At 33.8% G+C, this 27,043-nt stretch overlaps 1 protein-coding gene across 1 annotated transcript; it reads left to right on the top strand.

Annotated features, from left to right (window-relative positions):
* On the top strand, positions 1-27,043 carry LOC100369323 (zinc finger CCHC domain-containing protein 24-like). Its single transcript, XM_002735381.4, has 4 exons — positions 1-420; positions 1,932-2,105; positions 23,512-23,676; positions 24,187-27,043. Exons 1-4 carry the CDS (start codon positions 133-135, stop codon positions 24,298-24,300), a joined length of 741 nt encoding a protein of 246 aa, XP_002735427.1. The 5' UTR covers positions 1-132; the 3' UTR covers positions 24,301-27,043.

Here is a 27,043-nt window from a genome sequence, read left to right as displayed (position 1 = left end):
ACACCACATATCACTCGTGTTTGGTTGACCGTATAATTCAGTGATTGATTGGGACGGAGGCCCGTTTTCGCCGATGTGATCATCACTACTGTACGCTCGGTGTAAGATTCAAGTTCCCGGCGCCGATACACCATGTCTAACTTGTCGCTCTCCTCAACGATTGACGCAACGTCATCGATGTACCAACCGGCTCAGCTTTTAAACTGGATGTACCTGACACTACAGGAACAGAATGCACAGAAACAGCAACAGCAAGCGCAACTCCAGCGACAACAGCAACAGCAGCAGCAACAACTTCAAAATCACCCGGATTTTGGATGGGCAAATAAATTTGGTAATCCAAATTTGAGCCCGAACACCATTAGTAATATAACCAACGGGCTGGCGAATTATAACAACAACAACACTAACTACAACGAGGTGAGCAAATTTATTCCATTCCTTTTAATGTTATTTGACCAGAAAAAAAAAACATTCCAACACACACACTACCATCTATGCATGCTAACCAGTATACTTTCATTCAAATCGCGAATGTCCTCCGAGTTTCACAAAGAATCATAAAGTTTTCAAAACAGCTGTTCTCATAGCTCAGTGACGTTCGCCACTCCATCGTTCCGGATCTCATCGTTCCAACGGCATTATTTGGAGTGTGTAGCTAACAATAAAGCCGATGGTATCATTATCATTCGATAATTCGCCGTGAAATGCAAACCGTTTTTGAAATTTCGTTGAGGAGTCTCACTGTGAAATGATTGTAGTAGTCGGTCTCGCAGACCGCGCCATTCACACGGGCTACTATTGTCCTATATAAAAACGACGAAGTTGAAATGTATTTGTGGATTATGCCGTTTACATAAGATTAATATTGACCTAGTGCGTGTATTAGTTGGTGAACTGTTGATTTTATTTGTGTAGTTACTACAGATTAGAAACGTGTTATGTAAAGTAGGTCATTGTTCGATTTTGACAGACACCAAATACCGAATATTCTTCCACATTTCATGGATTTGATATGTATATTTTCATATTTTTTATCGCGCTGTAATAACCATTTTTAAAAACCTTATATGGCGTACTATACTACTATTTCACCATCTGCACAAATTATCTAAGATGGCGGACGGTATTTATGTTATAGGCAACTTGTTTCCGTTCACATTTTCACTCTTTCCTGTGCTGACATTGTTTTGAGTTCCGTTTTTTTGACAACTAAACTGATTTTTCGATGATCGGGTGTATTTTGGAATCGTATATGTGAAACTTTTTTGTTAATTGTAAAACATTTTGTTGTTGCCATTCGTCGGCCCTGGAGTTGTCATGAAACATAAGATGGTAGGATAGTTAGTTTTAATAGCAGGCCTTGTGGCTCCCTGCTGACGATCTCCGCTCTGGAATGTGGCACTGTCCAATAGCAGGCAGACGAAGCTACTCAATAACGCGGCCATCATCCAGTTGTGCTCTGGTATATAGGGGGTGATTGACAAACTCCAGCCGCCGTCGCAGATAAGATTTCCCTTGCTACAGCCCCTAGGTTTATTTCCGAGGATAGATCGGTCGGCCGTGGTGGTCGAGAAAACGACAGCAACCATGATGAACCCAACGCTGAGCGTCAACCCTTTTTACGAGCATTCTTCGATGACATTATTTGATGTATGGGTTTCTCAACTTTCAAATATTCTACCGAGTCAACGAAACTGTCAGCAAAATTGGTCAAATTGTTTACATTTCGCAGTGAAGTTGCCACTAATGCCAGCTTAATACGAAATCTGGCCGTGATGTAGTTTTGTAGGTGTTCGACATGTTTTGTCGTCACGAAATCGGCTTCTTACTGTCTGCCGCTTGTCGTCTGCTCCACAATACCGCTTTTTTTTACCCGACACAGGGGCAGCATTAACGCGTTCTTTTAATTTCACTTTTTCCCCCAACAGCAATCCAAATTGATGCCTTCTCCCTACGGCAGCATTGGCGACATCGCAGATCAGTTTAGTGACCTTACCCTCGGTAACCCGCTGATCGAGAGAAAACGTGAAAAGCGACCACCACCAACCTATCTGTGCCATCTTTGTTTCCAGAAGGGCCATTACATAAAAGACTGTCCACAGGTAACACCAGTTTTATTGTGTATTTTCTATTATTTTATTTGTTTGTTAATCATAACTTTTATGACCTTTAAATTTTTTGTGAACCTGTCTTTTTCAGAAACATTTTTAATTCTAAAATTTAAAGTTTTTCTCAAACAAAACACTTTCGCACCAATTTATTGTCATGATGGTTATAATTCACCTTAATTTATTGTATGTATGTTTATAATATAAGATTTTCTAGGTTCAGTTTGTGGGTCAGTGTGCAGAAAAGTTACTTACTACCATGTTTGGTTCGGTTTCTTTATCACACAAGTATGTTTCCTATGGGAAATAATGATATTGTGTTTAATTTGTAAAATTTGAAATGACATTCTATTTTTTTTTGTGTGGTTTTCCCTATTCTATTTGCTATAACTTAAGAATTTGTTACTGAACTCCTGAATAAATAAGTAAATTGTATAATTGCCAAGGTATTATAATGGAATGGCAATCATATCACATGTTTGACGCCAGGGTGATATTAAAAAAAACCCTAGACAGACACTAAAGTGGATGTGCCACACTATAGTGTGTTCTGATGGTCCATTTTAACCACTCTTATCTAATTTTAAGAATTCTGTAGGAAAAAAGTTTACTTTTAATGCATGTTTGTATATGAATTGTTTGTAAACAGTGATTAGCCTCTTGTGCCTATATTAGGTTGGCTGTGGGGGTATAGATGTAATCAGTGGACATGTATCTATGTAATAATAAAATAAAGGCTAAACTGCAAAAGTATTGCTGCTCTAGGCTTTAATTGGAATATTAGTTATGTCTCTGGTCTAATTAGACCACCCTTCATCAAAAATAAGTTGCACATAGCTGTATCCCCAAGGTACATAGTTCAGAATCTGTCTGGTATGACTTGAGGTCCTGAATGTCATTTTCTAGATTACATACAAAGCAAATAGAATTCTAGGATTTAATAGTCAATTAAGACAAATCCACTCTACATGGACAATACATTTAGGATTATTTCCTGGCATGCACCTTTAAATACAGTTAACAGTGTTTTTGTGCAGTCCAATTCACAGAATACTGATAACCAATAGTAAGAACCATTTAATTAAGTTTTAATGGTCTGCTTGATATGGTAATCAAAATAGTGACAACTTAGATGGCTGAACAGGATTGAGTTGAGTTAATGGGATGCAGTTTGAACATTTTCATTTGTCTTTGCATTTGTTCAATCATTATATCATCCACATGCAGTTGTACCACACTGTAAACTCACCAATTATTCACTGGGTTTTGATTTCGCTATTTTCACTGATAAATAAAGTCAGCTAAACTTAATCCGTGTGAAATTTTCAAATTGCAATAGAATACATTGTTTCATTGGGAAATTTGGGATGTAAAACCCAGTAAATATGTCAAAATATTGAAATTAAATGCCAGTGAAAGTTACACATTACTATATATGTGGAGGAATGAAGTATAGTATCTATTTATAATCAATTTATATATTACTTTTAAACTGTGAATAAATACTAGGATTTATTACTCAATTCAATATTTTCAAGGCACACTTGTGTGAGTCAAAAACAGAAAAGGCATACAATCAGACAATGTTTTTTATACAAATGACATACTTCCACATTATTCCACATTATTATGCAAAAAATAGACAATTTCCCATTCACTGTGAGATCCCTTGTTATGCGTGAAATCAACAAAAAACATGACAAACAAAGGTCATAGTGGCGACAAACATCTCATGGGATTCGTCATACGCAAACATATTTTATGTGATATTTCCATGCTTAATAATGTGCCATACACATTTGATCAATCACAATATTTTATGTGATATTTCCATGCTTAATAATGTGCCATACACATTTGATCAATCACAATATTTTATGTGATATTTCCATGCTTAATAATGTGCCATACACATTTGATCAATCACAATATTTTATGTGATATTTCCATGCTTAATAATGTGCCATACACATTTGATCAATCACAATATTTTATGTGATATTTCCATGCTTAATAATGTGCCATACACATTTGATCAATCACAATATTTTATGTGATATTTCCATGCTTAATAATGTGCCATACACATTTGATCAATCACAATATTTTATGTGATATTTCCATGCTTAATAATGTGCCATACACATTTGATCAATCACAATATTTTATGTGATATTTCCATGCTTAATAATGTGCCATACACATTTGATCAATCACAATATTTTATGTGATATTTCCATGCTTAATAATGTGCCATACACATTTGATCAATCACAATATTTTATGTGATATTTCCATGGTTAATAATGTGCCATACACATTTGATCAATCACAATATTTTATGTGATATTTCCATGGTTAATAATGTGCCATACACATTTGATCAATCACAATATTTTATGTGATATTTCCATGGTTAATAATGTGCCATACACATTTGATGAATCACAATATTCCCCCAAAAGTTGAAAGGGCGGTAGTCATGCGCGAGATATATGGGTCTCATATAAACAAAGATAGCGACTTTGGCTGTTGCGCAGATCAAGTACAAACTGAGATGTTACCAAGCTTTAATTGGGTATTTTTTTAGGTGATTGGAAGGTATTGAAGGAGCCACCGACGATAATTAGTGCAAGTTGCGCCCAGATCAAACCTCATACTTGTGATTTCCATTAGAAGAGCGCATTAGATTGTAGGAAAATCAATGTTTATCAACACAAATGTCTCAGATGCGCAGTGCGATAACCACCGCCTTTTAAACCACTGTGGTGGTAACAGTTTAAATAGTAACTTGCATAGTAATTTGCATTATATTTGCATAGTAATTTGCGTTTATATTTGCATAGTGATTTGCATTATATTTGCAAAATTATTCACAAACGAAAATTGTAACAAACTTAATTACACTATACACAACATTATTCACTTACAAAGCTGTTATTGCATCAATTATACACATAAGTTTCAGCAATTAACTAATTTGATTTTACTAAAATCAGCAGTGGTACAGTGGAAATAAACCACTGTGTCAGTCAGAATAATGCCAGACTAGTCTGAAGATAAAAAAATCCCTGGTATCAGTACCACCATCCTGTTTCATATGTTACCAGTGAAACAAGTATACACAATAAATCTCATAAATAAAACTTTATTTGTTAGAGGGGCCCACCATAACTGCTAGAGGCGAAATGTCTGGGTAATATTGTTATTGTACATGTCTATCATGTGTGTTTTTTTCTGCAGGTTATCTTCTTTCTTGTCTTGAAGTTTTGAATGTGTCAAAGCATGCACATACATAAGATATCACATATTCAAAAACAAAATGGCTACCAGTCAGCCATCTTTGATCCAATTACAAAATGAATAGACCTGTATCCTAACATCTTAACTACACCTCACAAATCAGTCAAGTGCTTTCACTAAAACAGACCTACATTATGATAACCCAAATACCACATTGCCTGCACCAATAATAAACAAGATGTTATTTGCTTTCTTCATTTTAACCATCCTCTCTCCCCACAAGTTAATCTCTTGTCTGCCATAGAGAATTAATTATATAACACACAGATTTGTTTACATACAAAACAATCAGTTCAATATATAGTAACAGGTGACTAGTATTTATGTAAACCAGAAACAAGATTCTCACAAGCTACGTTCTCACACATCTAAAAAACGCTGGTGTTAGCACTGTTTTTATGTTGTGCAAATATTAGATAATCTGCTGAATTGTCTGCTCGCGTTCTCACTTAGTAAAAACAACGGTGTTTGAGGATTGAATGCTGGTCTTCCATCTAATATTTTGTGTAGTTCATCCCAAAATGACATAGTTTTCGGATTTCTACCGCTTCTGTTGTTGTGCTCAGTCACTTCTCTGTACTTCATACGTAAAGTTTTGATCTTCCATTGACATTGTAATGACGTCCTATCCAACCCCTTTTCAATCGCTTTTTTCTGCAATCACAGCATATGCTCTAGCATCCCTAGACGTTCCATCCATCATGCTTTGAATATTCGATTCTCTCCATACCAGATATCAGTAATTTCATTTCTTCGTCTGACCAGTTCGACATTTGACCTGTAACCTCTGACGCCATCTTGTGTAATGACAAGCATAAATAAGTTGGCGATAGAGGGCTTTTGGCTGTCGTATTGTGTACACACGACACATAGCGTTGTGCAAGAGCCGGTGTGACAATGGTGTTGAGGACCTGGTCCACCCTTTTTACGACAGTTTCAAAAACGCTGACGCCACAGCGGCGTATTCTGTTCACACACACATTTTAACAACGTTCTCCAATAAAAGACGTTGTGACAACGGCTTATTTCGTCCAGTGAGAACACCACTACAGACACATCAGGGAGATAATGTGTTGTGTACACACCCTAAATTTGTCTATTGTTAACCATGATGACAATCTTGAATTTAGGCTGTTTGCTTCTTTCAAAGTTTACTGTAAAATATTTTACATTCATGAGAGAGACACTATTTGTAAATTTTCTAAGTCAGCAAAAAAAATGTTTGAATCATCAAATCTTACAAATTCTTAGTATACTGGTCTTTAAAGAGAAAGTTGTCAATGAATCAGGGAATCGCATGACATCAATGTTTATGATATTTACGTAATCCAGCAGGTAATATTCTGTGAGATTAGCTTTGTGTATATCCTTCTCATCTTCTGGTTTGTGTAATTAGCCCATCTGCAGTTTTGCAATTGAATCACTGCTGTAATAATCGTGCTTATATATATATCCAATTTTATGCTGAATTTTATTAGAGATGTGGCTCTCGAATCCCTGGGATCGCATCAATACATCATGGCAAATATAATTTCAATGGCCTGCCTGTAGTTTACTGTGTGTACAAATGTTACAGAAGAGTGAATGCGGTGTGCAAACATCCTATGTTGTACATTGTCCATCTTGAAAAGATGTATCACCACTAACACAACAACACCAGGGATTGACAGCATATTCCTGAATAAAACGTTTTTTATTTTATGTAGCACTCCGACCAGATACATCACAATCAAATGCAATTGGAGTAAATCAGTAACAAATAATTAGGGCAAGCCAAGTTGCATCTGTTTTCATCCAGCAATAACTACAGTGACTAAAGGTCTGTTAATGTCATTGAGTTTCCTAATCCAAATCAGCTGTTCACCAGCATTCCATAGTGTAGCTGTACTGGAATGCAGCAAAACATCACATCAATGTTCCTCAGAGTCTCTGTTTCATTTAGTGGAACTGTAAACCTTGAGAGTGGGCCTGCTGGTGTTTCTCAATAAATATAACCCCTAGATGTTGACCTGGCCCCTTAGTATCATAATAGGATGGCTATAAATAGACTAGGCTGTAAGACAGCTGATGCTGGACACACAGACCTCAGTAAATTTACTCCATGTTGAGAACTTGTTACCATGTTGGACCAAATTTAATCATGGATAAATCGATTACTGAAAATGTAATGATAACAATTAATTCATACTCTAGCTGGTGCCTGTCAGTTTAGTTTATGGTCTAGAATCTCAAAACAAGTCAGAACTGGATTTTAAGCACTTGATATACTTCCATGTACTCTTTTTCAAAGTATCTGGGTTTATTCCTTGTTTTCCATTTTTGGCTTGTTGATATTTTGTGGCCATTGTTCTCTCATCTATTCTATTATTAATTAAACAGATTAGTAAATAAAAATCAGAATGGTGACAGTATTTATAACTGTTATAATAATATTGCAAGTGATTTGTTCAGTAAGTAAGTATTTACTATGAATCGCTAAAGTTGTCCATGTTTGATTTGCCCTGTACCTTCTGTTTTTACCTGTTTTGGTAATATTCAATTTTTGTGGAAACTCCACAAAAGCATCACAATAACAGTAGAGAAATAATGAACAGTGTGTGCCCCATAATTTCATTGCACAATTGACAATATTTCCCACAATTTATGATGAATTCAATACTCTCCTGTTTATATCAATAAACATTATCAGTGTTCTTTGTTATAGACCACCCAATAACTTTAGTAGCTCTGAAGTTCATGATAGCTATTCATTTTACTTATCGTCTGTGATTTGTCATCAACTTTATATTGGTTACTCTTGTTCTCTCTCAGATGTGTTTATTTTTGTGACAATACCTCCAATTTTTAAATTTAAGTTAATATTTTTAGCTCCGCTGTCGACTTTGTCGAGCGGAGCTTATCATATGAGTGATTGTCCGTCGTCGTCGTCGTCCGTGTCAATGTTTTATTTTTTCGACTTCTTCTTGAAAACTACAAGCCTAAATGCTTTGATACTTGGTGTATATGTACCTTGGGTAGACCTCTCTTAGGTTTGTTCATTTCATGTTGATATCTTTAATTCTCTAATTTTGGTGAATATTTTTGTCATTTTTGGTAAAAACTGATATTTTCGACTTCTTGTTAAAAACCGCAAGTGCAATTGCTTTGATATTACATCTATAGGTACTACATGTGGACCTCTCTCAGATTTGTTAATTTTGTAATGATATCTTTAATTCTTTAATTTTGGTGAATATTTTTGTCATTTTTGGTAAAAACTGATATTTTCGACTTCTTGTTAAAAACCACAAGTGCAATTGCTTTGATATTACATATATAGGTACTACATGTGGACCTCTCTCAGATTTGTTTATTTCGTGATGATATCTTTAATTTTCTAATTTTGGTGAATATTTTTGTCATTTTTGGTAAAAAGTGATATTTTTGACTTCTTGTTAAAAACCGCAAGTCCCATTGCTTTGATATTACATATATAGGTACTACATGTGGACCTCTCTCAGATTTGTTCATTTTGTGATGATATCTTCAATTCTCTAATTTTGGTGAATATTTTTGTCATTTTTGGTAAAAAGTGATATTTTCGACTTCTTGTTGAAAACTGTAAGTCCGATTGCTTTGATATTACATATATAGGTACTACATGTGGACCTCTCTCAGATTTGTTCGTTTTGTGATGATATCTTCAATTCTCTAATTAATTTATTTTGATGAATATTTTTGTAATTTTTGGTAAAAAGTGATATTTTCGACTTCTTGTTAAAAACTGTAAGTCCGATTGCTTTGATACTATTCATATTGTTCATTTTCTAATGATGTCTTCACTTCTTTAATTGAAATGTGCATTGCTAACAGCGGAGCTATCTCAGCCGATAGGCTGCTTGTAATAATTTCTAATGTCATTTTAAAAACTGCAAGCCCGACTGTTTCAATTTTCAAATTATTATTAGTTGTGCTATTGTCAGCTCAGTTGTCAACTTTGTCAAGTGGAGCTTATCATATGAGTGGTTGTCCGTCGTTCATGTCAACTTTTTCGACTTTTTCTTTAAAACTATCTTGGGCAGACTTCTCTTTGATTTGTTCATTTCAGGGTGATATCTTCAATTCTCTAATTTTGATGAATATTTTTATAATTTGTTATAAAAAGCGGTATTTTTGAATTCTTGTTAAAAACCACAAGTCCAATTGCTTTGATACTACTTATAGGTACCTCAGGTTAACCTCTCAGATTTGTTCATATTCTAATGATATCTTCAGTTCTTTAGTTGAAATGTGCATTGTTAATAGCGGAACTATTTCAGCTGAGAGGCTGCTTGTTATGCAAACTAGCAATTACATGATTAGAGAACATGGTTAGTATATCTCGTGAATTCTCACACTCATTTTTAAAGCACTGTAATAGGTGATTTTCCGTACAATTGCGAGATCTCGCGAGATGTATGAAAGACGCGCATTGAACGTTTGCCGCAAAAAATCGAACGATTTGATTTTGAACTAGAATTTCTTTATTTCCTAACTCACATCGACCGGCCGATCTTCGACAGAGGAATATTGCTTCCGAATACCCTCACTTAATTGAAATTGCCTATCATGAAATGTGGACAGCTCATTATTAAGCATGGAAATGTCCCCCAAAATACTTCGCGTTTGTCGAATCCCACGTGATGTTTGACGCCACTACGACGCTATGACCTTTGTTTGTCCTGTTTTTACGTTCGATTTCACGCATAACGCGTGATTCTCGCAGTGAACGGAAAATGGTCTATTGGAATGGCAATTAAGCCCAGTGAGTAATCAGTTACAGACAAAGTTGAGATAATAGTCCTCTGGCCTGGGGCTACCAAAAGTAAATGTTTGTACTATTATAATAATTTACTACCCACATCCAATTACACAATACAAATAAAATCTTGTTAGTGACATATATTCGTTTTAATCCAAATTTTCATGGTGAATTAACACATTACCAACTAATGCGTTTTTTTCCTATACATTTTGGCTACCTGTGGAGGCTTACAGCCAATAGTGTTAGCAGCTTTTATTTCAAATATTTGCATTTGTTTAAATTACTGTAAAATAACTAATTTTCACTGGGTTTAAATTTCACTGATTTAGCATTTCAGGCATATTCAGTGGGTTTTATCTTTTAGATAATGTGTTCTATATGCTCAATTTTACAAATTCACTGGGTTTTAATTTAGCACATTTTCCAGTCAGCGAAATAAGCAAAATTAAAATCTAGTGAATAATTAAACCTTTTACAGTACTAAATTTTGTTGCAGTGAAAATCTAAGGACAGAGGAAGTGATAGTCACTTTTCACAAAATGTTTTTGAGAAACCATTATACCAATCAATTACAAAAATTTGTAGCACCAACAATTACTGGTCCAAAGTGACATTGAAGGAAGGGCTAGGGGACGACAAAACTTATTACGAATATGCAAATGTTCAGTCCTTTTAAATGTGATTACAGGAAAGTTATTTGTTACTTCTACGTTTTTAAAACAATACAAAAACAAATCTAGCCCGTCCTAGAATCTGGACCAGGTCTTAATAATGAATCTGATTTATTTTAACCTGTACTTAGCATTTCTTAGACTTTGCTAAGCGTTTATTCATGTTAGCACAGGCTAAGAGCTGCATGCAAATTTAAATTGCATATCTGTAAGGTATTAGATCATATTAATAAGTTGATATGTTGCTTGATCATACATATTGGGTTATAGGTGCACGTCATATTTTTTCTGTGATTCAAACTAATATGGCCGACTGGTGGTCATTTTGTTTTTCATGATACCCATGCCTACTTTCCCATGAATGCAATGAACATTTCCGTTTAAATTTTGTACAAAACAGTATACCAATAGATGCATCAACGTGAACAGTGATATTTTTGACTTCTTGTTAGAAACCTCAAGTCTGATTGCTTTGATATTATATATATATTGTATAGAGGTACTACATGTACACCTCTCAGATTTGTTCATTCCGTGGTAATATCTTTAATTCTCTTATTTTGAAGAATATTTTTGTCATTTTTGGGAAAAAGTGATATTTTTGACTTCTTGTTAAATACCGCAAGTCTGATTGTTTTGATATTATATATATATAGGTACTATATGTACACCTCTCTCAATTTGTTCATTTCGTGATGATATCAAAGATATCTTTGATTCTCTAATTTCTCTATTTTGACAAGAGGTTGCTTGTTTGCATATATATGAAAACAATGGTGTAAATGAAAGTGTGCTGTGTGCACTTAATAACAAAAATAGATTGCTCACAATAGTACTACTACTGTAGATTGGCTTCAAGTAGGGATAATACTATATTGGTTGAATGACCCTCAAATCTTCATCTGGAACCACTTAACTTTTCTACCTGCAGGTAATAGTCATTATTGGTTGTCTGTATCAGTACAAATCACACCAGGGTTCTAAAGAGTCACAGCAAATTTCACATTTTCTATTTTTGAACCCATTAAATCAGCAAATTAAAAAAATTCCTGGCTGTGACAATGTGAATTTTTATAGTACATTTTATGTTACAATAAAAGAACAAATAATATCCTGTTCCTGGCATACAAATATTTACTTTTTGCATATCAAAATCATGTTTTTACTTTAATTTTTTATGACGATTAATTTTTCTTCAATTTTGTTCTGACAAAAAACTTATAAAACAGCTGCACATTTTAACTGATCTGTTGTGTTGTATTCAGAAGCAGAACTTGATATGACAGGTAATTTGCATATCAATTTATAACGATTATACAATTATTTTTAAATTCAGTTATGTTAATTTTTAATAAAAAATAAGGTTTGATTGCTATTTATAAAGTTTAATCCGAACTGGGCTTAATCTGGAATCTAAAATCAGTAATAATTATTACCCCTGATGATCCATGTACTGGTCTTTGCAGTTGCATAATAAATCACAGCTTGAGACCATAATAATGTCCTACATATTTCCATAGAAGGATCTCTACAAAAACAGACTCCCCTTTGACCCTTGTTTTGTCAGCATTTTTAGAAACCCCCTTGTTGTACCCCAGGCTCAACTATTGGCAGTGGTGTGTTTACCTCCACTCAAAAAAAAACATAAGATAATTTTTCTCCTCCATTAAGTTTTGAATTAAATAAACCAGATGGGATGTATTAGTGCAAGCCTAATGACGTAATTCAAACAAACTAGTTGACCTGTGGAGATTTGGTGATTAAAAAACGTACTGACCAGCTGTGAAACAAATGCCTCCATTAAAACAGCTGTTTGGTTGAGTTTTCTTCTTCTTCTGGGAGTTGTTAATGAGGTACATTACTGTAAATATTAAATATTCATAGCTCACTATATTTGCTGATGAGTGATAAAATTGTCTGAATCACTGAAAAAATCAGCTCATTTAAATCCAAGTGAACATGATCAAATATCAAAATACATATAGTGAAATGAAATACCAGTGAAAACAAATGCTTTAATGGGAGGGGGAGGGACAGCAGTTGGTACAGGCTAAACTTGTGAAGCATATACAAATCCAACCTAAATTGTTCAGCAAATTCTATTATCACCTTATATACTAAAATATGTTTGGATATTTAGAGTACTTTAAAATCAATATTAAAAGCCGCGTTTTTAGCTCCGCTGTTGACTTTGTCGAGCGGAGCTTATCATATGAGTGATTGTCCATCGTCGTCGTCCGTGTCAATGTTTTACTTTTTCGACTTCTTCTTGAAAACTACAAGCCTGAATGCTTTGATACTTGGTGTATATGTACCTTGGGTAGACCTCTCTTAAGTTTGTTCATTTCATGTTGATATCTTCAATTCTCTAATTTTGGTGAATATTTTTGTAATTTTTGGTAAAAAGTAATATTTTCGACTTCTTGTTAAAAACCGCAAGTGCAATTGCTTTGATATTACATATATAGGTACTACATGTGGACCTCTCTCAGATTTGTTCATTTTGTAATGATATCTTTAATTCTCTAATTTTGGTGAATATTTTTGTCATTTTTGGTAAAAAGTGATATTTTCGACTTCTTGTTAAAAACCGCAAGTGCAATTGCTTTGATACTACATATATAGGTACTACATGTGAACCTCTCTCAGATTTGTTCATTTCATGATGATATCTTCAATTCTCTAATTTTGGTGAATATTTTTGTTATTTTTGATAAAAAGTGATATTTTCGACTTCTTGTTAAAAACCAATAGTTCAATTGCTTTGATATTACATATATAGATACTACATGTAGACCTTTCTCAGATTTGCTCATTTTGTGATGATATCTTCAGTTCTCTAATTTTGGTGAATATTTTTGGTAAAAAGTGATATTTTTGACTTCTTGTTAAAAACTGCAAGTCCAATTGCTTTGATATTACATATATAGGTACTACATGTGGACCTCTCTCAGATTTGTCCATTTTGTGATGATATCTTCAATTCTCTAATTAATTTATTTTGGTGAATATTTTTTGTAATTTTTGGTAAAAAGTGATATTTTGACTTCTTGTTAAAAACTGTAAGTCCGATTGCTTTGATACTATTCATATTGTTCATTTTCTAATGATGTCTTCAGTTCTTTAATTGAAATGTGCATTGCGGAGCTATCTCAGCCGATAGGCTGCTTGTTTATTAAAATGGTACAATGCAACAGAGGGGATGCTCTTCCATAAGAGCATTTACACATATGAGAAATGGTGATTTTTGTGGTCTCAAAGAATGGTTGCGGCTTCTATTAGGAATGCGACTTCTTATACAGATTTTACAGTACTAATAATTTCCCACTTTCAGCCGGTCAGACTTAAAATACACCTAGAATATTCACTTTTGAGATATAATTTTTGGTATGTGTTGGTTCTTGGATGTTTCAGCTTCGTCGTCCTGTTTTGATTGTTGAAATATTGGTTTTAATTATACTAGTATGGTATTTGCTCTCTGACAGATGAGTGCATATAAATAATTTACATACAACTTACTTTTATGTACTATTTGGTATTAGTTTATCGATTTTTTTTCTATTTTGCAGCTTTATTAGCTCCTCTGTCTTTGTTGAGCGGAACTTATCATATGAGTGATTGTCCATCGTCCACGTAAACTTTTTACTTCCTCTTGAAAATTACAAACCTGGTTGCTTTGATAGTTAGTGTATATGTACCTTGGGTAGACCTCACTTGGATTTTAGTTACTGTAAATTAAATTCCATACAAAACACTCAAAAAAAGTTATTTCAGGGAAAATTAATTCCAGCTATAATAAGGTATTTCACAGTAACAAACAATAAACATAGCAATTATCTAATTTTCAAAGATCTTCAGAATAGGTGGAAAATTGCTTTCTGTGCTAGACTGACTCATTGGAATTTATAAAACTATATAGGCTTACACAAATCAAGAAAGAATTTAATTACTTGTTTTTAATAAAAACATCCTGTACCTAATTGCTGGGACTATATCTAATCACACTGCAGGGTTGTCATTATCCTAAGGTTTGCTTGGCTGGATTTATCTTTTTTTACTGGGTGGTTCCAAGAAATTGATCATAGCCAGACCTGTTATACAATTAGTACAGTGCAGTTTGCTCTATTATTAGTCTGGAAACTGGACTACTGCATGCCCTCTTCATTACAGTCTGGATTTTGCTTTTGATATCAGTGAGTGATGTTGATTGGCTGATATATATAAAATATGCTAATTTTCTAGAAATGGATAAAAGTTATGAGTTTTTACCCACACACTACATCAACTAATAATTGCCACATGAACAAAAGTGAAACCACTCTATTATTCATTACACTGCAATAAATTGTACTTCATTTAATTGGTTAATAAACAAAATATTAGTAGCATGTCTAGGCTCTAGTTGAAAAATATTCACTGGGTTTTAATTTTGCTCATTTCGCTGACTGGAAAATGCGCTAAATTAAAACCCAGTGAATTTGTAAAATTCAGCATGAAACACATTATCTAAATGATAAAACCGTGAATTTAAAACCCACTGAATATGCCTGAAATGTTAAATCAGTGAAAAATAATCATTTTACAGTAACTTCTGTAATTGCTCAGAATGAAAAATTTTGTGAAATACACCTGGTGAATGTCGCATTACTGACAAAATAATGTGTGTTTGGCAGCCATTTTGAATTTATAATTACCTGATAGCAAAAAAAAAAATACATGGTCACGCTTTACAATATTTTACTGTGATTCTAATAACGGAAGTATCATACATGTTTTGTGGAGTATAGTGTTTTCTTAATTCAATTTCCTTCTATTTACAAAATGTTATCACTTGTGCAGGAAAGTTTATTGATCAGATTAACTACAATCTACTTATACATTAAAAGATAATTATACAGTTTTTAAAATTGAGGCCCTAAATGAGTGGGTGATTTGTTTGACTTCTCTCAATGTTGCTGTCTGAATCTGTTAAATGTATCTCAAAACCCAAAACAGAACCAGAACAGGAAGTAGAAAACAATGCACAATTGTGTTACTCGGGGGAAATTACAGCAGTTCTAAGAATTATATGAACAATCTGAGTTAGCATTTGGTTTTTATCCAATCTAGACTTGACAGCCCATTGATAGGCGCACAGCTCAGATCATTCTGTTATTATACTAGACAAGTGTAAAGCACAGTCTTTAGAATACATGAATAGGTTATTTTGATTATTTGTTTTAGTATTTCTTAAATCAAGTATGATTGTGTATACTCATGAAATGACGGATAATTATTGAATACGTTCACTAAATTAGCAAATCATCATGTTGACAGTCCCTGGAAAATAGTGAAATTCACATATTACGCTACCATCAAGTCTAGAACAAAGCAAAAGCCAAGTGTTTTGCAAAGTTGCAAGACGTCCTCAGAACCGCTGTAAAGCTGCAGTGTCTCATTGTCTACTCACATAACGCTGTTTAAACAATGAATTTTCGAAGTTTTCCTGAGTAATACTGAGTCAAATTACCTATAGCTGGAATTTATTTTACAAAAAAGCATTTTTTATCTAACTATATGCTGTTTGCATCTTTATATGTTACCCCATGGTACCATTGTGACAAGGGTTACTTTAACACAGTACTGTGAAAACATTTATTTTCACTGACATTTATTGTTTTGAACTATTCACTAGGTTTTAAGTTTGCAAATTATAATCATCAGTGAAAATAACTACATTTAAAGTAATACTTGGATTGAAAAATATGACAAAACTGATGTCAAATGCCTCTCACACCTTTTATAAAAATTACTTTTGTAAAGAGCCCTGATAAATATCTGTAATATAATCTGTAATGCGTGGCTTAGCTTTTTTTTTTTTTTCCATTCAAATTTACATCCTATAATTGTTCCACACATTTCATTTTGATAGTACTGGAGGTTCTTATCCCTCATAAAAATATACCCAAGTGTAACTGACCTTTTAACCCTTATCTGGTCAAGTCAATGTAAAAGTGCATGGGGCTGGCAGAATAAAGGTTAACAAGAAACAGCGCCTTTATTACTTCAGCAGCAACTTTGTTAAAATGTAAACTAGCTAAATGTTATAACCAGAATATAAAAGATTTATAAAGTTAAATATATTTTGGTTATTTAGATTTAACTTTATTTATTTTAATATTTCAAAATAATGTAATGTAACCTTGGGCAACATTGTGTTTGTTCTACTTTTGGGTGCAGTTGCAATTTATGGTTGTTGTGGTGGGTGAGAAAGGTCAGATGGGTTGAATTACATCCATTGGCTATCTACTGTTAGTATAACAGTAATAGATTATGTTTCTGTTCTCTTTATTGCATCTCTTCTTTTTAACACATGACAAGTTAAACTGTATTTTGTTCTTTCAAAGTCTTATGGAGGTATAAACAGAAGGAGTTACAACTGGTTTAAGGATGCTGTACACGTTTTTGGTATTGATTTTCTAAACTGATATTTTCATATTAAATATTTACTGAACCACACAAAGCTATATATTGATGGAAAGCTTATTTCACACTGGATATGAAATCAACAAGATAGTGTGTGTATGGACGTGTATAGTCACGTGATCTCTGTGTAAACACAGAAAGCCATTTTCAGTAAAAAAATAATTGAACCAATGAATAAAGAAATTTAGTGGAACATTGGCAACAAAACGACGCTCACCACCATTCCACGTTAATTGAGATATGTATCGACATGATAGTTGGAGAAGAAATAATAATTTAGCTATCTTGAAAAAACAATGCGATCTGGTTCTTTCCGGTATTCAGAAATTAGAACGTAATTTCTAAACAAATAGGAAAATAGAAAAATCCCAGCGCGGCTTGAGAGGGAACATATCGAAGAGTGTCTGTGCGAAAAATTAGTATAATGCGTCCACTAAAACTGGAGTTCAAAGGCCTGCAGTTGCGGTGAATCGCTGTTTTCTTTCACCGAGAAAACGGCAAAAACAACTTAGCAGCAACGTATCGTCGGCTAACTCAAAATCCGTTTGTCCCATGGATCAAAACAAACTCATGAAGAATAGTCATGGTATCTGTCTGTCATAATCACACAAATGTGTGGATATGCGTGGTCGCAATTGGTTATAAAGTACGAAATTATGCTCCCGAATCCAATAGGAAACACTGTTTCACGGCATGACAAAGCCGTGCCAAAATGACGTCATGATTTACATATTCATTAATATGTTGTAGGAGGAGACACTCCTTTTCTGGAAGACTCATTACCATACATTGCCCTCCATGGAAGGTCATTCTCTTGCTCAGCTGCTGAAGCAATAACTGTGGCTGAACGCACAACCAGAGTCAACTACATGTAGTTTTCTTTCCAAGATTTTTGTTTTACTGCGCGAGATGTCTCAACAAATATCTGTATTATCTGATTTGAATGGCAATGAGGGGGATAGAAGTCACAGCAAGTGCTAAACTGAATCGGGAGATGCGATCGCTTAGGTTTAAAGTTGTCTGTCGATCGGGCGGTGAATTTTCAGTTTGTTTGCTCCGTTATTATTTTGTTGATTTGTAAAATAACCTGTTCGCCATAAATCGTGTTTTCCGTTTTTTAGTTCCCAAAACTGTTGACAAAATTAGTTTGATGATTCTTTTTCCATCTTCAATACGTAATACGTATTACCGGAACAACTGCTGGCGGGGACTACTACTGCTGGTATCTTACATTCAGTTCACTTTCTATATCATGTATAACAAATCTAACTTCATTGAATTCGTCAAATTATTTATTGAGAATGTGAAGATAAAGAAAAATAAAACAGGTAAAACAAGGATGCTCACACACACGCTTTTACAGCTGCTTGTCTCAGGCTTTACGTGTAGCCATGGTGTAGCCAAGTCCGGGCCCAAGTGTTTCACTTCCGACTCATTGTGGTCGGAGTCCATGACACGTAATTTGGTCACGAAAACTAAGTCTGCCATGTGCTCAAATTTTCTACCTTCTGTTTATACCTCCATGGTCTGATCAATTAAATCGTGGAAGGTACCTTCCATGATTAAATTTTCATAATAATCGCTTTACATACTGTTGACGTTCTTCTCAAAATTTCCTTGCATTCATTTTCTTTCATCACTGTCATAGTCAACCCCAAGACGGTTTCATAGTCGACTGCTTGAAGAGCGAGAAATTCACCGAAATTAAATTTGTGGACGATCGTAAATGGAGTGCGTGTAACTTGTACCTCGGACTACTAATACAAAAATGTACTCGTATTACTAGTCTGAGCTTGTACTGAATGCAAGAGACTGTTTATATTTGCCATGGGTGGCGACTATTATGCAAATTATCTGTCTATTATGTCTTTGGCTGATTAATTAAAACATAGCTTTCAAAACAATGACATGTGCTTTTGTTTTTAATTAACAAAAATTGTTTTTTACACCTTATAAAACCATTCAATTCATTTTTTTTCCTACTGAGTGTTTGCTCCTTGTAGTCCAGCATTGAAAAATACAAAAAAGTAGAATTTTGGGTTTCAAAGCAAAAAAAGGTATACAGCATCCTTAAGATCAAATGTTCCATGTTCATTTCCGTCGTTTACTCAGTGATTATAATGTTTGCTTGTTAATCTAGCAGCACAACAAATTGTCTACAGATAAGGCAAATTAACATACTGTAGGATGGGAAATTTTTACTGCAATGAATTTTTTACATGAAAGCAATTTTCGTCTAATTTGCGCATCTTATTATTTGTATTCTACTTGCAGACGAATTATTTCAACTTTGACCTTTCATTTGCACGTGATTGTCAATGAATTTAAAATAGAATCTTAACAAATAAGAACAAAGAGCATTTATTATTCAATGTCTGTTACTAATTCACACGTTAAAACGGGTGTTACACTTCCACTAGCCAACACACGTCTGAGGATTATTGCTATTATTACTGTAGTTCACACTCAGCACGACAGCCATTTCACCAGAATCTGTGGTTACCCAATAAACAAAAAGCCCTGGCAATATTTGATGTATTCAGAGCACATTGAATCGAAGATTTTTTGGAAAAACTACACGACAACAACAACTGTGTTTGTTCCGGCCTGTTGTACCAATCAGCTGCAACCCCTTAAACAAACCTTTCAATGACTTTCAATCATGATACACTGACCATATTTTAATGGAACTGCAGATATTTCCGATGTCAGTATTACGGACGTACTTCAGGAGCCTTTAAGAATATTCAAAAAACGTCGGGCAAAAGGTCATTGTCGCTGGAAAGTTGTGTACGTGTTCAAGAAGATGAAGTTAATAATTGCTTCAATTCAGCGGAAGTAAATGAAATTGAAGAAGTCATGGTTGAAGAGGATATATTTTTCACAAAATCACGACGTCTGGATAATGGTTGACAAAAAAAAAAATTGAAAACAGTTTCCATCATCTACTGCATGCGCAGAGTATTCTGGAGGGACATAGTTTTAACACCATTGTAAAGAAGGCTTCAATTTAAACTAATACATAAGTGTTTAAACAGACAAAATAAGAGGATTACTAGTATCAAAGGAAATTTAATAGGCTTAAGCCAGTTGTACCTCCTTCTGTTTATACCTTCATGAGTGAAAGACAAAATATCTTTTGGTGAGAGAGAGAAAGTGAGAGCCACAAAGCTTGTTTTTTTTGGCACTCAAATACTAGTAGTATTCCATTTTCTCCAATCATCACATCCCAGCTTGTGTTCCAAGTAACAGTGAATGTTATTACAGAAGAGTATGTAACACTATTTAAACTATTTAAGGGAAATTTACAAGTTTGTGTCTCACTTTAAATGAGATCTCGACATCAATTTCTGAGTCTATTATCATGAAATTTTCTCAACATTTTTTATCAAACCAATAGAAAATAATGTCACGCAAAGAAGTTATATGAAAAAAAATAAAATATGGCATTATGTGAATTACTTTGAATTAAGTTATTTTTGATGAACAGATGGATCAAGGAAAATACCTTCCCATAACATTTTACATTAAACCTCAACAAATATCAGTGAAAATACACTTTATACAAAATTTAATCTAGCTAAAAGTATTTTACAACAACAGTAAGTAAACACTGTGTTGCACATTTGTTTACTTTCATATAATAATCACTCCATAAGAGAAATCAGGTAGCAATAACCAAGATTCATTTGTTAGGGAGTAAGTAGGAAGCCCCCCACCCTCCCCTATTTATGTTTTGAGTCATCAAGTATGTCACAACTATTGGTTAGGTTTTTTGTTGGAATTTATAGAGAAAATGAACAAATAATTTGATTTTCATAAAAAATCAAAATCAAAACAAAACTGTTAAAAATACAAAAAAACACTTGCATGTTGATTGGAGTCGTGTTTTTCTGTTGCTGATATTGACTAGCTGGGAGGCAACATAGCTGGATGGTAAATTAACTGTATAATTGCTCAAGCTTGTAGTAGTTAGTGTAGTTGTCATGACAACTAGGCGTAACAAAGTGGCCATATCTTAGTTGTTCTTCTGAAAAGTCTTTAATTACATCTCGTTTTTCATTTTAATGGAGGGAATTAAGAATATGGTATCAGATAGATCATTAGTATGGGAATCATTGATTAGACAAGTTTCATGTGATGCATTCCTCTCATCATTATATGGGTTTGGCTAACACTTGGTAGATGCATGCAGTAATAGTGGTAGCTTAGAATCGTTGCCCTTCAAACCTCTAGTTGATTTGATATGTTGAATGCAATGCCAGTATTGTCAAGTGGAAGATATGCAATTTGATTGGTTCAGTGCAATGCCAGTAGTGTCAATGATCTGGAAGTCAGGCAATTTGATTGGTTCAGTGTAATGCTGGTAGTGTCAATGATCTGGAAGTCAGGCAATTTGATTGGTTCAGTGCAATGCCAGTAGTGTTAATGATCTGGAAGATATGCAATTTGATTAGTTCAGTGCAATGCCAGCAGTGTCAATGATCTGGAAGTCAGGCAATTTGATTGATTCAGTGCAATGCCAGTAGTGTCAATGATTTGAAAGTCAGGCAATTTGATTGGTTGAGTGCAATGCCAGTATTGTCAAGTGGAAGATATGTAATTTGATTGGTTCAGTGCAATGCCAGTAGTGTCAATGATCTGGAAGTCAGGCAATTTGATTGATTCAGTGCAATGCCAGTAGTGTCAATGATCTGGAAGTCAGGCAATTTGATTGATTCAGTGCAATGCCAGTAGTGTCAATGATTTGAAAGTCAGGCAATTTGATTGGTTGAGTGCAATGCCAGCAGTGTCAATGATCTGGAAATCTTGCAATTTGATTGGTTGAGTGCAATGCCAGCAGTGTCAATATTCTGGAAATCTTGCAATTTGATTAGTTGAGGTGAGTGTAATGCCAGTAGTGTCAATGATTTGAAAGTCAGTCAATTTGATTGGTTGAGTGCAATGCCAGTAGTGTCAATGATTTGAAAGTCAGGCAATTGGATTGGTTGAGTGCAATGCCAGCAGTGTCAATAATCTGGAAATCTTGCAATTTGATTAGTTGAGTTGAGTGCAATGCTAGCAGTGTCAATGATCTGGAAGTCAGGCAATTTGATTGGTTTAGTGCAATGCCAGTACCGTAGTGTCAGTGACCTGGAAGTCGTGGGATTTGATTTTAAACTAGCTCATATTAAAGCAGACCCACAGCACCATGATATGTTGAGTCTCAGAGAAAGCACATATAAATTATTCTATAATAGGAGTGTACAGGATGTGTCAAGAAAGAAATGGGAAGGGTGTTGATATTGAGTAAGACAAAGTTTCCTAAAATTTTATGTATCCAGTTAAAATTTTATAGGATAAAAACATGCAGTGACTGTGGCTCTTCATTCAGTATATGATAGTGACTTTCATAATTATATATAGGCATTTTAAAGTGGTTAGATATTCTTGTTCTTAGTAACCTTGTTGCAACCAGAATCGTCTGCAATAGCACCTTGTAAGTTAAACTAGTGTAAAATCTGTATTATACCTTTTTCCTGATATTTTACATTCAACTCATCAAACAATCAATAAAAATAAATTTCATACAAATATATATATTCCATATAAATTCTAGAAAGTTCTTTCAGTGAAAATTAAGTCCAGCTAAAATATTTTAATTTTACAATAGCTTCTATTAAAATGATACAATTCAACAGAATTGAGGTATGCGGCTTCTATTAGAGCATCTACACATATGAATTTTGGGTCTTTAATTGTTCAAAAAGAATAGGTGCAACTTCTATTCCCAAATAGAATGCAACTCATAATACAGATTTTACAGTACTTTCCACTGGTCTTCCTAATAAAAAAAAATATAAAAAATCATTAATTCACTCTCAATGCCATATACACCCATGAACATTTTTGGCTACTAAATGGATTCAATTTATGTGGTATACCCAGTGCCTCACCTTAGAATTTAGTTACAGAAACTCAATTGACACCAAATTCTTGAATACTGTCAAATCTGTATTAGAAACTGCAGCTTCTATTAGAGCATCTACACATATGAGAAATGATGAATTTTTGATTCTCAATTATTCAAAAATAATGGGTGCGACTTCTATTATTGATGTGGCTTCTAATACAGATTTTACGGTAGTATTATTATGAATTTATGTAAATATTATTGTTTGTTTGCATCCAATTTCAGGCCAGACCAAAGGGAGAAGGATTAACTCCATACCAAGGAAAGAAACGATGTTTTGGTGAATACAAATGTCCCAAGTGCAAGCGCAAGTGGATGAGCGGTAACAGCTGGGCTAATATGGGACAGGAATGTATCAAGTGTCATATTAATGTCTATCCTCATAAGCAGGTAAATATGGTACATAACTTGATTTATTTATTACATGTTCTGGTCCTAGTCTCACTCCCTCAGTATTATTAAGTATCATAGTTCAATATCAAACAATTCTAATAAATCTATAGCTGCCAAAATCTTGTGTGAGATCTTGTGTAAACAAGACGGCCATGAGAGTTGTTCTCATAGTGCTCATTCTTCCAAATATCATGGATTCATATACCAGTACTATAAAAAAACAAATATATTACAGTAGATACCCATGTCATGGGGTGAAAACACCTTTGTTTTGTGTAATATTGTTTATTGCTTATATACATATCAGAAAGAAAAGATATCACAGTTTAAAATAATTATTAATATAGACAAATTAATGATGAGTTTTGTAATCAACTGCTCATGGCTCTACTAATTTTATAGTACTCAATGGATACCATCAACTCAGTAAACCAGAATTGTTTGCAACATTGTTTCAATGTTATTGCTATTGCTTTACTCACTGATCAATATTCTTTGATTGAACAGCGCCCTCTTGAGAAGCCTGATGGACTTGATGTCTCTGACCAAAGTAAAGAACACCCCCAACATCTATGTGAAAAGTGCAAAGCACTGGGTTACTACTGTCGTCGAGTACAGTAAATCAAAAAAGACGACCGAAAGAAACAATCACCATTCTCATTTCACTAATATCTGCACTTCTGTCGACGAAGAATAATCAGAAGGGCCCAAGCTCGCTTTAAAACAGTCGGATGAATCGTTGTTATGCGTAACAAATGACAATCAGAACATTTCTCTCAACAGGTTAAGTTTTTCTGTTACCATACTCCTTATATTAATTGGACCATGACAAAATAATTATTTTGGCAGGAGGATGAACTAAGATTTTATTTAATGGGAGGTTGAAATGTTATACTGTAAACTACTTAATTTAATTATCACTGAAATAATATTTGGGCTGAAATAGAGTACTGTGAAATACTTTATTTTAGCTGGAATTAATTTTCGCTGAAAAGAATTTTTGGGTGTTTTGTGTGGATTTTATTTTCACTGATTCTTGATGAGTTGAATGTAAAATATATATAAAAAAAGTATATTCGCTGGATTTTATTTTCACTGAATCATTCCTCCAGCGGAAATAGCAAAAATTAATTCCAAGTGAAAATAAAGTATTTTACAGTACTTTACAGTCATGGATTTTTAGTGGAATTTTAATTTCAACACAAAATCTGAAAATAAAAACTAAATCACTATTTTCCATCATCAAGCAGAAACATCAAGGTGGGTTGATAGCATGTGGTCATTTCCTGTCAGGTAGTTGAATTAAAAATAAAATCCGATTGATAGAGGGGCCCATTTAATAAAAAGGATTGTGAGATACACTGATAGTGCAGTTGGTAGTTGCTTCAAAAAAAAATTTATAACCCCCCTCCCCCTTCTCAAAAGAAGCATCCATCCTTGAAGCTCCAAAGTCACTGTGTTACATTGTGTTCAATACGAGTCCCATGCGACGTATACAATACTTTTAAAATACTTTGTTTAGATGAATTTTGGACACTGCTACCCTAACGGCTTTGAGACTTAATGATGTGTGGACATTAGCTACATTAATATAAGTGGCTGTCAACGCTTGGGAATTACATTGTGTAACACCTTGCAAACCAAAGATTAACAAGGTTCAATATTTCATTACGTCTTGATAAGTTACTAATACAATAATAATAAATTTATGACTTTATGTTTCCAAATCATGAATGAGTGAGCCATACCATTATCCTGAAATTTCTAACACCATTGGCGTCTCCGCAATATATGAAAATCAAGTTCAGGTTGTACATTTACATATTATTTTGAGAGTGAGTGGGCTGCAAAAGGTTACAATGTCTATATTAGGTGCCCCAAATAAAGAACACATCTTGTTTATACATTCCGGTTGAAAAAGCATAATAATTTTTTGCTCATTGTTCGAAACAAGCATAATAATTAATTTTTTTCACAAACCGTTGCCCTCAACCAATGACCAAAAAGATTTGTCTTTATAAAACTGAGTTGTCATGTTTGAAAGATTGATAAATTATTTGTGGTGCATGACAATTCCATGGTTATAGTGTTCTTATTGGGAAAATTACTTCACCATCCAAGATTTTAAATGTTATTTTTTTTAAACTGATAAATCATGTGTGTATTTAGCTCTATATTTGCTTATAAAATTGTTGTGTTAATAATCCATTAATAGAAGTTTGAACATTTATCTTCAAACTAAATTTTTCTGTATCATGATGGGTTTCTTGGAATTGTTTATTTTATCTGTGATGATTTCTCTTCACATGTTGAGTTTATATAATATTTGCCTTCTTTAAGAGAATGTCTTGTACGATGTTATAAACATGATATTTCCAGGTGTCTGGTATTTCTATATATTTCGGAAAATCCGATGGAAACTGAGTAATGATTGAAGGAGTACACATATTGATGAAATGAGAATACTTATATAATCATTGTTTTTATTTGCCTCTAGTTTCTAATATTGTTTTCTTGTGTACTGTTTGTATGAGTGTGGTTCAAGGCATCTCCTGTGTGGTTTGAGAGGAGCTCAACTATTGAACGTTTGTGATAAATATTACTATTAGGAGAGCACTTTATATGGGAGAAGTGTGTGCCTCAGAAGGTGTATTCGATTGTTATTTACAAAAAAATAATGAATTGGTATAGGGTCCCCTAGCATAATAATTGCTATGGCCCCTAACTATGTAAAAAATCGCAGATCAAGTTCAGTTGGAAATCAACAATAGTGCAAGCAAACTTAAAGTATAATTATACAATATCAGGGCAACTTGATTCATAGTACCCCCTAACTTGGTGGACAAGGTGAGGTAGATTAATCTTCACTCCATTCTCGATATCACCTTCTGTGGCTTCATGCTTAATTCTCACTCAGACCCATAGACAAGAATATAATTGTAGGCCTTCTAATAATTATTGTGAATTTTCTGAAATTTAAAAAAAAGGTATTTTAATAGTAGTATATTTTGGATGTGAATTTTATCATTTTTTGGCATAATTACTGGGTCCAGATTTTTTTTTTTTTTGTATTTCTGATGTTTAGATCCAGTTTTTTGCCAGTATGGAGGTTTGTTTGCAGTGTTTCTTATCTATATATATTTTTGTTTTGTTAGACTTTTTATTATTTCCAGCACACATTATTCTATTGTAGTTCCTCAAGGTGTTTTGACATAGACTGCACTGTAAGCTAAGAACAGTGGATATCTTTATGATGCTAAGCAGGGCTGTTAGAATATGTTGAGTGGATTTGAGTTTTTAAACTATCCATCATGTGCCAGAGGCTTTTATCAATAAATATGTTAATGTTGGTAACACAAGAAAA

This window comes from Saccoglossus kowalevskii, chromosome 19, assembly GCF_978046115.1.
Source record: "Saccoglossus kowalevskii chromosome 19, keSacKowa6.1, whole genome shotgun sequence".
Classification (NCBI taxonomy): domain Eukaryota; kingdom Metazoa; phylum Hemichordata; class Enteropneusta; family Harrimaniidae; genus Saccoglossus; species Saccoglossus kowalevskii.
This window is presented reverse-complemented; position numbering and strand designations above follow the sequence as displayed.